The following is a 12355-nucleotide window of genomic DNA, read 5'->3' as shown; positions in this document are numbered from 1 at the left end:
ACAGTAAACAGAGAGGGTTACACGAACAGAGGATCGGTATACAGTAAGCAGAGAAGGTCTGAAGTCGGAGCCGGAAACCATGAGCGCGAGATTTCCACACATGTTGGAGAAATGGTTCCCATGCTTCCTGCTTCTAATGATCTAATTAACATTTGTTTTAAAACAGTGAAATCTAATTACCTTTATTTGTTGAAGAGCAAAAAAAAAAGAAAACAAAGCAACAGTAAATGTCGTCCCCAAGAAATATGCATTCTCTGTCAAGGCCACTTGCAAATGAGTATGTCTCCAAAACAAATAGCACACCCGTTGGCCAAGGAGAAATGAGAAGTAAGTTTTGTGAAAAATCTGATTCACTGATATTATGTGTGTAATTTTGAAAATGTCACAAAAGGCCAATAACAGAGATTATTCCCTAAAAGTTGATCTGATCTGTGTTGTCTACAACATTCTGGGCAAAAAGCAGTATGCCTGGAGGCGATGACTCCCTGCTTTGATGGCTGGAGAGTCGTGACAAAGATGAAAAGAGAGCTTAATGCCAAGTTCAGACCACAGGAGAACCGCGTCCGGTCAAAAATGATGACTTTGCCGAGAGACATGACGAACTGCACTTATGCCAACTTTTACGACCTGCGCGATGTCATTGGGAAGGAGGTGTTGGACCGACTTCTTGACACGAGAATGTGAAAAACAATAAAAGAATAAAAACAAAAGAAAGTCTGAAGCTGTGAGCATGATACTGGCTGTCTTGTGTTGAGAGAACACTAAAAAACTGTGACCTTTCCTCTGTTGCACAGTTCCTCCCTGCTGCACTCCCTGTTTCGTCTCCTAATGGTCAACATCATGGAAAACAGAAAAGCAGAAAAACTGTGGCACACTAATCTTTTTTCCCAGGATATTTTGAGGTGTTCCAGATGCAGCCCCAGTTGTGGTCTCCTATGAAAAACTGCACAGCATAAAATGATGGTTCGCCCCCAACTCCCATTTTAGAGTGGATATTATCATGTAGTCTGAACCTAGCCAAAGAGGGATTCATACTCTGGATGTCCAATAATCAAATACATCAATGGATAAGTGTCATTTTAGTATGGATATTTGTCTATACTTACTTAAAATCATGATAATTACACAAGCCTATATGGATTTCACAAGGTTCTCTCACTGATTGGTCAGTTCCCCAAAGATCACGCTCCTGATTGATTTTCTACCAGAGCGCACATCGATAATCTTTGTGCAGAACAGCTTTCACCTTTTGTTTATTTCTGCCTAAGAATCCAATAAACAGCTGTATCATAGAAATCAATTTCCAACAGCTACTGTACATTACTGTCCTGACAGCCTGTCACCTGTTTGATATGTAAACATCTTCCAGCCGGATGCATGATGGTTGAAAAAAACACACAATGTATGCAAATCACACATGACGAATGAATACAACATACCACCATATTAAAGGAATATGGTGGTATTTTTAAAACTGGGCCGCATATTTATTTATGTTAGCGTGTAAATGACTCATACTTACCAGCAGTTTTGCAATGGGTTCAACAATACTTCAGCTGGCAACATGGCAGCAATGACTGCAACTTAATCCTTCAGGGAAAGGAAAATCCTTTTTGTTTGACAAGAAACGCTAACAATCTAGATGAGAAAACAAGTGCTACAACTCACCTTGCAAGATCTCTTGGCAAAAAAAAAATTAAAATTAATGTGGATGTCACATTAATAGTCACAGTTGCCCAAAGGATTACGCTGCAGCCATTGCAGCCTCGTTGCAGCTGCCAGCAGAGGTGACCTACTGGACCAGTTCCAAAACTTTTGCTAAGTATGAATCATGAATTTGCACACTAACACATAAACATAAGGCCCAGGTTTAAAGATATTTCCACTTTAAAACTGAAAACAGTTTACAAGCTTTAGAACCTCCTTTAGTTCAATGATCGGGTGAAAGCCGAGGCTCAAAGGAAAACCAGTTTATGCATATTTGCTTGAAAGAGAAGCACAGTTTGTCGTGCCAACAAGAAATGTAAGTCTAAGGTGTGCTGTGTCAAACAGTGCAGCTTCCTCATTCATTTGAATGGGAAAGCTGCAGTGGCTCAGCAGGGGCAACAATGCATATAAATGAAATAAAGTGAAATAAAATAAAATGTTAAGACTAAAGAATCCTTTCATGCCTTTTATTTTATTTTCAGGTGTAAGGCTAACCAAACTGCTAACAAAGTGCTGAAAGAAGCCTTCATTGCTGAATATATGACAGCAGTGATCTCACTGCATGATTCATATCCAATATAAAATTCACCAAAATAATCAAAACATTAGATTTTATTTTTTTTTAAAACAACTGACTGCTGCCTTTTTTCATACATGTGTTGCAGAAAGAAACTTCTTTCCTGAAATGTAGTACAGGAGAAGAAACTATTTCCTCTTATAAACTTGATTGTGAATTTGATTTATAAATGAAGTCTGGTTGATTTAACAGCCACAGTGTCAAGAACATTTACTACAGGATTTGTCTGTCCTGTCACACAGTGTACCAGGTGGAAACAGCCTCCATGTGGTGTGTGCTAACAACAGATGCCCATATTTAAATTCATAATCATCTCCCTCAAGGCTGAGCATCAGGTATCCAGAGCTTGTGATCTCAGACCATTAATTCAAAAGCAATCCCATCTCGGGGAAAGAAGTGACTCTTCCACGCTTGCTATACCACAAAGGTTGCTTTTTACACCCTTCAATTCAGAGATGTTTCCATATGGCTGAATAAACAGGATGGAACTCATCTCGATTATTGTTCAGATTAAATTCACCCGGACTCCATTACGATGAAGAAGAGCAGTGCACTACTGAGTGGAAGCCCACATCAGGCTCTGCCTTTCACAAACACCATACTCAGCTAAGGATATCACGAGAGCGGTGGGCTCACGTTTCAGTGCAAGGGGATTCAGAAGATTGCACTGACAGCTAAAAGATTATTTTAAAGAAATATCTATTGCTAGTATCAGCAAATCTTTTATTTTTTTGCTTTGGAGGACTTTGATTACGAGAAGAGTTTTCCATTTCCAGTACGTTTTCCTTCAACAACTCTGCAATTAGTATGGGTGTCTTAACAGCTGCTAGATGCTCCTCCTCCATGTCCACCAGTTCATTACCCACAGCCATTAGACACCAAGTCGTCACCATCATCAACATGCTTGGTTAGCCTGACCAAAAGCCTGCAACAATCAATGGAAAATTATTCTGGAGATATGAGTCACTGGGATTACATTTGGAAAGCTCTGCTGTGAGCTTCCGTGCCTCCCAGTTGTAGGTTATGTTCCCCGGTAACGCTGAAGTGCTCCTCTGATAAATAATCTCTCAGCTCATGGAGAAGCTGAACCAATGCAAATCTGCTCTGAAGATACACTGTAGACATGAACACAGTGGAATGAGTCGGCAGCGTCTGGGTGAGCAGCAGAATATGTTCACCTTTGCAGGGTCATCCATGCTTATCAGAATGGAAAAACTAAGTACTGCAGGATTAATGTCAATTACCCAACTTCACCGTCAATTGCTCAACTTGACTGCACTTGCGTGGAATCGCTTTTCAGTGCCTGTGTGTTGGGAAACAGGGTGTTTTTCGCACCAAATCCACCCCTTTAATACCTTGTCTGAAGCTCTGCTGCTGCTCTTGGGTGTTACGAACGCAGCAAGAGATCAGCGCTGGTCCAAACCAGCCTTGTGAACCGCTCAGACCAACAGCATATGGTGAATGGCAGAAGGCACGTTCAGAAGTAGGTACACCTCAAGAGATCAAGTTCGCTAGAGAGTTGTTTCCTCTCAGGTATATTTCACTTCAGCTCCCATCTACAGCTTTATCTAATCTGTTTCTCAGAGCAGCATTTGACATTTAGACTCCTTAAAAACTGCAATTAGATCTACAATTAATGTCTCCTCCATCAGCTTGACTGTTAAGACCTGAACTAACTAAATGTTAATGAGACACATCCTGCACTATTCCTCACGCCCCAGCTATCATCATTCTCATCTCCTTCTTCATCAGCCCCGAGGTGAATTTCCTCAGGAAACATCCCGTCTTGGCTTCTGAGGCACGTTTAAAGTCTGGTCACACGTTCAGAGACGAGGGGAAAAAAAAAAAAAACCTGAATGATTTGCATCAAAGATAAAACAGCCGAAGGGAAGTGAGGACGGTGAAGCCTGCGTATTTTGAAATATAGGCAGCTTCAAATTTCATCCCCCTGGCCTCTATGAAAAATTTAGCAGCTCAGATATGCCGTTTGTTTTACTGCAGATTCATTGATAAGATATTGATTTTGTTTTTTAAATAAACAAAAGAAACCATATAATGTCTGAAAAGGTTCAGATGTGTCCAGCAGTTTCTGTATAAAACTGTTTTACACACCCACACCAACTGAGCCAAAGATAATAGATTCCATGCAGCCAACAGAAGCAGTATTTCTAGAATGACATTAAAGCATGAGGGGATCTGGAGGAGCTAATCAGATTCTTCATATTGTACTGGCCTGTTTTGTAACATACTTAAGGCACACTTCAAGAATCATCCCTGAATGACAGATGTTTGTTGCAGCTGCAGGTTTCAGCTCCACAACTAACAGACTTCAGCAGTTCAAATCCACACAAGCTGTTCCTGTTGAGGTCAGAAATGAATGAGGTGTGAAATAAAGCACCTCTAAAGCCTAAGTGTCACACTGCTCTGTTTTTATGTGACCTTAAAATGTCAAAAGTTGTCTTTTTTTTTTTTTTTTAGCAGATTTTATGTGATTTGGATTTATATTTTCATCTTCAGTCATCACACATTCTCTCCCCACCATCAGCCGCCATAGCATCGCTGCACCGTGGTGTGACTTGTCAAAGCGATTAACTATGCATCAGCAAACATCATTATTGAGGCTAATTCTGGAAAGCAAAATGTCAGCTCAGAGCCCGAATTATCAGAATGCAATTTTTCAAACAGCTTTAGAGTCACCTAATAAATTATTAAAAGTGGGCCTTGGTGAAAGAAAAATGAAAGAAAAAGGCTGCGTTTTGATCATCTCACAGAAGGTAAGAAGACAATGATCTTACTTTGACTGTCGAATTTCCTGATGATGGTGTCCAGGAAGGTGTTTTGCGGAGCCACATGGCCCCTCCGGACGGGCATCTTCGCAGCGGTGGCCCCTGGACTTTGGGAGACTTTGCAGGAGTTTTAATAATATCACACCGACGCTGCGTTTCCAGTCCCCCGCAGCCGAGCGCACGATGCTCACTGCGCTCCCTGCATGAAGACTCAACGGGGACAGGCTCTGATCCGGGATCCAAAGTTTCCCCCAAGTTGGTCAGAGAGACAAAAGGCTCGTGTTGGCTCTCCAGGAGAAAGTGAGGAGAGGAGGTGAGAGTTGTGGACAGGAGGCGCACTGTACGCACGGCAGAACTGAGCCGTTTCCAGCCTCTGGTTTCCAGGTTGAGGGTGTCTGTTTCTGTCCCCCGAGGCGAGGGCCGGCTGTCAGCTGATATTTCTTCCTGGTCTCACACTCGGTGGAGCACGGCAGACCTCTCCTCCTGCATTGCAGCCCGCTCCTGTGAAGCGGACCGGCCGAGCTTTCCGACGAGCGTCGTTGGAGCCATAGTTGTGGAAGAGGAGGGGGGGGAGTGGTGGGTGTTGGGGGAGGGAGGGGGAGGGGAGGGGGGCGTTTATTATTTGTTTCTCTGTCCACCTCCCCTCCTCTGTGCGTCGGAATATGTTTGCGCTTAACAGCAGGGAGAAGGAACACAACAAAGATTGAAAGAAAACGGCAGAGAGCACATACGCAGCTTGAGTCGTCCTAGATGGGTGTTTTTGGAGGTGTTCTCTGTATCTCTCCTCCTCCTCCTCTTCCTCCTCCTCCTCCTCCTCCTCGCCGTGCGCTCTGCCGGATGACTTCAGCTCCACCGGCGTCTAGCTGCGCTTCTTTTAACCCTTTGCTCATCAGGAGCGGAGATGTGCATTCCACCTGAGCGGCCCAAAGAGGGGCCCGGGGCACAGAAGTACCCCCGGTATCAGTGATTATGTTAAAAACTCAGTCCTTTGTTACATTTGGGCGAACGTAGCCTCTAATAGCACGACGTAAACTCCATTCTGGGAAAGCGGTCGGTGTGGGATGAAAAAGAAGGAACGTGCTTCGTGTTACACGGCAGGTTTTTATCACACACCTGCTCTGAAAGGCTGCGGCTAAACGGCTAAACGGCCGTCAGGTGTGCGGCTTTGAGTGGCATTACCTGTCTTCCACACGCTCTCTCCCTCTCTTTCTCTCACACACACACACGGTGCTGCTGTTCACTGTATACACGCCCCATAGACATTAAGCTGCACTGAAGTGAAGCGCTTCTCCGGCTGTGTTTGCATATAAACAGTGCTCGGTTGTTATGCCGCTTTTTTTGGTCTTTCAGAGTTGGATGGGGATTCACCACTCAGGCTGCTCACTTACGTCACAGCGCCGGGGTTCCCCCCTTCCGTCATGCTGGGGATGATACCTTCACGAACTGTCGGAAACTGTACCTCATGCTGAAACGCGCGTAAATGATCGGACAGCTCTGTTTCGCATTTATTAGCATAGACATACCAACAGTCAGTGGTACAACGTGTGTGATTTTTGTAAAAAAAAAAAAAAGGAAGGGAATCAAACAACAAATGCCTGAGATATTATTAGAATCCATAAGTTGTTACAAAGTATTAAAAGCTGTGAGCTACAGGGAGGAGTTTTATTTGTCTGACTGCATTGAAGGCATCGGCAGACTAAGCTCTCTTGCCCTGCATGTCCAACAACCTCACGTTTACTCAGACTCCCTTTAAATCCATTAGAACAACAGGCCTGGAATGAGTAAAGGTTCCTCGTTGTTAGTTCTGTCAGATACGAGCCCAGAGCAACGCTGCAGCTCACTGGATGCATTCATCAAAATGACCTGCGCAGCAGCATGAATGCATTCATTTTTCCAGCGATCAGTGTTTTGATGATTGGTTAGACGTGATGAATTGCATCCTTGAAGTTGGACGAGGCCTGAGGAACTATCCATCAAAATGTGACATGTTGGTATGAATTAAAAATGCATCAGTTCCTGCCCTTATTACACCCAGCAGTGTTTACTACAGCAGACGAATGCGCAGAGGAGGCGTGCTGGTCAGCCTTCCTCTCTCATAACTCCCTTATTTAGTCAGGAAAAGAAAGAGGGAGGAGGGGAGGATGGAGGAGAGAAGGAGGGGAAAGAGGAAAAGAAAAAGCAAACAGTTTCTTGTCACAGATCAGAGCCTGACAAACTTTTTGTATGACCAGCACAAACACACAGACATGTAAGGATGGAAAAAAAAGATATGACTTGTTGCTTCAGGGGTTCTTAATATGTTTTGCTTTGCACAGTAATGAATACATGTCTAAATAAAGGAAATGAAAAAGCTCCAGCCTTCACTTTGACACATCCATTAAAAGCTACATCTTCTCATAATGAAGAAACAGCTCGGCAGCAGATTAAACTCTCGTCATCAGAAAAGTCACTTCAGATAACAACTATAACATTTCCAGAGAAAGTGTTTCAAAAACATGATTTATTCTGCACAAAATAAGTCAGAGATCATGTCTACACTCTCAGTTCTGGAAGTTAATATCACAAAAAGTTGCACATCGCTAAAACTCTGTGTGTGTGTATGTGTGCGTGTGTGTGTGTGTGTGTGGGGGGGGGGGTGTTGTGTAAAATCCAGAAATTAACATTCAGACCAAGCTGCTTCACTACAAATGGATGATGCAAACTTGCACAACTTCTTATTAATAAAATAAATACAGTGATGACTCCTCTTCTGATATTTGAGTCAAAATGGAAATTTCTCCTTAGAACCTCCAGCGTTTTTATTTCATTTATTCCCCCGGATCATAACTAAAGAGGCACAGTATACAGGTTGGATATGTGTATACTATAAGCAAAGTCACTTCTTGCTCTGAACTAGAAAAAGTGGTAAACAGAGCGAGTTGTACAGGAACCATTTCATCTTTATTTAAACCACAGAGGGATGTTGGTGATCTCCTGAATAACACGAATAGCAGCCTCTTTTGGTTTGCTCATGTCGATGCTGATGATATTCTCATTTATCTGATTGAAATCGGTTCGGTGTAACAGGAGAAAAAGGTTGAGGGGGAAATGAGGCACATTCTGACTCTTAAAAAGACAGACAACCAACAGTATTCTCCATGTGGAACAAGTGTTTATTGAGCAGTCCACAGGAACTACACTGTAAACTGCAAAGAACACGGCTGGTACATTTTCTTTGAACATACAAATCGAACACATTTTAAAGCAGAATAGGCTTTGCCTGGATTGTATCATGAGTCTTTTAACATCACTTTAAATATACAGTAGAAAACAGCAGTGGAATAAAGTCATATGATGACTAAGGACTACAGAACAATCAGCAAGGTCTGAGGACATTCATTTTTCCACTCATCAGCTGATCTGTCCATTCCAAAATTCTCCATCCATCACCCGGCTGGCTCTCACAGCGCGGCGCCCTCACTTGACTGTCCGTTCGTACTCGTCCTGCTCTCGTCCTCTCTAGTGAAGACACACGTTCACACTCGCACACACTCAGCTCACGGGCACACTCAACATACTCGCTCAGCGTCTGGACAGGTCGCCTCCTGTGAGGGAGAAGACAAACAACAGAACGTCACTGTTTTTTGGGGGTTTTTTTGTATTTTTTTGTCTGTAATAATCTAATTTCTTTATAGCACAAAAGGGAGACCGAGACTGTGTCCCAAGCATCTCATCTTCATTCAGAAACAGTGTGACTCGATACGCTGTAGGCTATCGGACAGTTTCTGTATTTAAAACTGCGCTCTTAAATCTATTAAATCTATCGCAGATGTACGGCAAAGTATTCGAAGTGCAATTAAAACATGAAATGAATGAGCCAAAGTACATGACAAAATCCCAACTCGAGTCTTGTGACTGTAATGCGTGAGTGTAAGTCACAACAGATAACATCAGCTGAAAAATGAGAAAACTTGTAGCGGCAGTTAACATGTGCGAGTGTGTGTGTGTGTGTGTGTGTGAGTGCAGCCCCACGCAATCAAAGACTGATTGCCACAGCGACTGAATCTGTCAGATGTGATGTCCACGGGAGTGTAGTGAGAGAGGGGAGTATGAGCTGTGTGTGTGTGTGTATGTGTCGGGGGGTTCTGTTTCGTATGTGGCTACATCCAATTAACTAACGCAATCAGCCATGTTGATGAATGGATTAGCACATAATTGCTTCAGAGGTGGGATACTTGATTGAATTATTCATGGCAGGCAAAACCAAACGTATGTTTCACTTAGATTACAGTGTATGCACGCGTGTGAATCTGCGTAAATGTATGTATGTCACTGACCGTGCCTGTGCGTGTGTGTGTGTGTGTGTGTCAGCCTAGAGTTAATCAAAAGTGGCTGCGAATTTGTACTGAGACAGGAAGTGTATTATAGCCTCACCCGCTCACTTACTGAGCCGTAAAACCTTCAACCTTCCTTGTGTCTGTTAGTTTGGTGCACTGCCGTCTGCGCTCCATTACGGCGGCTTTCCACAGCACACTCGCTCTGACTGAAACATCCATGGCCTCTTTTAAACGCCTGCTCCGACACCACTGAATACGTGTAAATGAATCAGTTTAGGTTAGTTTAAAGGCATATTACGCAGCGATTGGCGGTTGCTGTGTGAAAACAAACGATTCAAAGTTGGCCAGCGCAACTAGACAAGACAGTGAATGAAAAGAGGAGAGCAGTGACTCAGACAAATAAAATGTTATTTGCTGATTGTCTCGCAGCCGTTGTTTTAAAGCACAAATAAACACTCCCACACCTCAGCGCAGCCCCACGAGGAGGGAGCCATGTTGCTGGATTTTATGTGAATTTGGCCCGAGCGCAGGTTTCATCCCGACCGCTGTTTACATTCTCTGCTCCAGGGTGTGTGCATGTGTGTGCTTGTGTGTGGTGTACAACCTCGATCTGCAACTCACACACACACTCACATACACACACACACACACACACCAACACGCAGGGCAGAGGAAAGAGAAGCTGACAGCAAACTGCTTGCTACATTTTTATGGAGTCCCAACCTCGTGATGTTAGTGGCTGGGGCTAAATACAACTGAAGAAATGTCCCAACACAGATGGAGGGCATATACTGACATCGGCACACACTTCTGGTGGGTCAGAAGTGATGACTGAGAGGCATAACCTTTGTATGAGTCTATACATTTACATATACGTGTATCAAAGTCAGTTAAACGATACGACTGCAGGAGGATTATCATGTTATCGTGAAGCAGCCAGAGCAGCTGCAGTGTTCTGTTTTAAAATAACGTTTCTCTCTTACATTTTACTACAACTAAAACTATCATGTGAGAAAAGCTGCAAAATACAATCTGCCAATCTTGCCTTCTGGATATGGTTATCATTTAAATAAAATTCCCTTACTTTGACTGTTTGGGAGCAGGTCATACATACACCTGTGTCACGCAGAAATGTTTTTACATATATGTAAATGCTCGGTCCTCACACTGACATGAGAAATGAACATGCAAATCCACTCGGCCACGTTCCCCACCTTGGCAGCTGGTGCATTCACAGCTGTGTATGACTGGCAGGACGACCGGCTCGCTCTGTCCGCTTTCACACTGCAGGTTGAGGAAACGGACCGGGTTGTCAGGGTCCAAACGGTAACTACAGCACTCGCAAACCGACTGGAGGTAGGGCTCCTGTCGAGAATGAAATGGTGAAAGAGAGGATGAGTGAAGAGAAAGGAGCAGTGCTGAAAGGATTGGCTCTCTACGCTTTATTATAGGAAATTATAGGAAATTCATCAGATTGCTTTAGTATCGATAAATGGTTAAAAGATTTCTCAGATTTATTGTCCCTCTTCGGGTACTACAGTGGAAACCCTTGCATTGTCGTTCGGTTTGTCTGTCATGTAGTATAAACATTAATAAAAAAAGAGAAGGGAATACAATGGGGGGGAGATAAGAGAGAGAGAGAGATAAGAGGACAGTACAGAGTAAAGAGAGAGTGCATGAAAGAAGAGGAAAATGTGAAATAATACAGGAGGGTGCGAAGTCAAAGGACAGAGGAAAAAGGAGGATAAATTAAAAGGTAAAAAGGAATCAGCGGGACTGATACAAGAGAGGGGAAGCAGGAGAACCCAGTAAACATGATATAAAAAGATGACAGTATGAACGCCAGTATGCAGAATTTATGGAGCATATACTGCATAATAAAACAAAGTATAATGCAGTATTTCATGGAAAGATAAAACCTCACCAGACAAAAGTGTAAGGCTTCACTTAGAATCTTTTCTATGTAAATGAATGTGAAAGGGCTCCCTCACACTCATCGGAAAATCATTTCTAACTATGCAGCTCCACAGAGCTTTTCAACCTCCTTAAGCAGTTCATTTTCATTGCCCACCAAACTTCACTCTTAAAAAGCTCATTTCAAGTAGCTGGATTCAGCAAAAGAAGCCGGTAAGTACACCGTCCATGGCACAGTTAGTCACTAGCTGCTAAATACAGTCGAGCAATAGGCAGCTAAACAGACAGATATTTGACAACATCAGAATCCATTTGGAGACATTTTCCCTCCGCCTGACGAGTCAAATCTTCACTCTTTCTCCAGCTCTGGTTTGGTCTCTACTGGTCCTTTTGCTGGTCCCCCGTGTTCACCAGAAAGCTGATAGTTTTATGTGGTGTTTGGTGCCAAAGCACTTTATAGAGCTGAGGTAGCCTGCAGTCTCAGTTATGCTGTGTGTTCATTACTGTCAGTCCTGTGAACCTGTCACATTATTCAAACTAAAGGCATTTGGCCCAATTCAAAGTATAAAAATTAAACCAGCCTAAAGCTCTTTCTTCACAAAATACTGCAATAGAGAAACACCACTGTCAAATTCAAAATAATAATAATGATGATAAGAAGAAGCAGTAGGTTTTTCAGGTCAGGACAGTTTACATGACAAATATTTTTTTCCAAGAAGTAGAAAGCTAAAACACAACACACTCATACACACAACCATTTGGGCATTAGGTAATAATTTAACATTTTGGTAACTTTCCAAAGCCCCCCCCCAAAAAAGAAACACAGCATGTTTTGCACTATAGAAGGCAGCTTCTTAGAAGTTGCACTCAAGCATCCAATTAGTGCAGGCGAACACCAGAGGAGGAGGAGGAGGAGGAGGAGGAGGAGAGAGAGAGAGAGACAGAGAGAGAGAGAGAGAGAGAGAGAGAGAGAGACTGTGGATCAGTACAGTGGATGGGCGCTGACAGTGACAGATAATAGGGAGGAGAAGCAGGTGACAGGAGGGAGGGAGGAT

At 43.1% G+C, this 12355-nt stretch overlaps 2 protein-coding genes across 8 annotated transcripts in view; both read right to left on the bottom strand.

Moving 5' to 3' along the window:
* kcnh2b (potassium voltage-gated channel, subfamily H (eag-related), member 2b) overlaps positions 1–6264 on the bottom strand; it is a 208862-nt gene extending 202598 nt beyond the window's left edge. For all 7 annotated transcript variants that reach the window (XR_006841390.1, XR_006841391.1, XR_006841392.1 and 4 more), the window contains exon 1: positions 5080–6264. Coding sequence is in view for 4 of the 7 variants with exons in the window: in XM_046370884.1 (XP_046226840.1) it covers positions 5080–5155 (76 nt within the window). In the remaining 3 variants the exon portion in view is untranslated. The remainder of the gene's footprint in view (positions 1–5079) is intronic.
* Positions 6265–8201: 1937 nt separating this feature from the next.
* Positions 8202–12355, bottom strand: part of sspo (SCO-spondin) — a 65393-nt gene continuing 61239 nt past the window's right edge. The window contains exons 115-116 of the mRNA XM_046372153.1: positions 10601–10751; positions 8202–8654 (exon numbers count right to left, since the gene is read on the bottom strand). Of these exons, the coding sequence (XP_046228109.1) occupies positions 8632–8654; positions 10601–10751 (174 nt within the window). The 3' untranslated portion in view covers positions 8202–8631. The remainder of the gene's footprint in view (positions 8655–10600; positions 10752–12355) is intronic.

This window comes from Scatophagus argus, chromosome 18 (assembly GCF_020382885.2).
Source record: "Scatophagus argus isolate fScaArg1 chromosome 18, fScaArg1.pri, whole genome shotgun sequence".
NCBI lineage: Eukaryota > Metazoa > Chordata > Actinopteri > Scatophagidae > Scatophagus > Scatophagus argus.
This window is presented reverse-complemented; position numbering and strand designations above follow the sequence as displayed.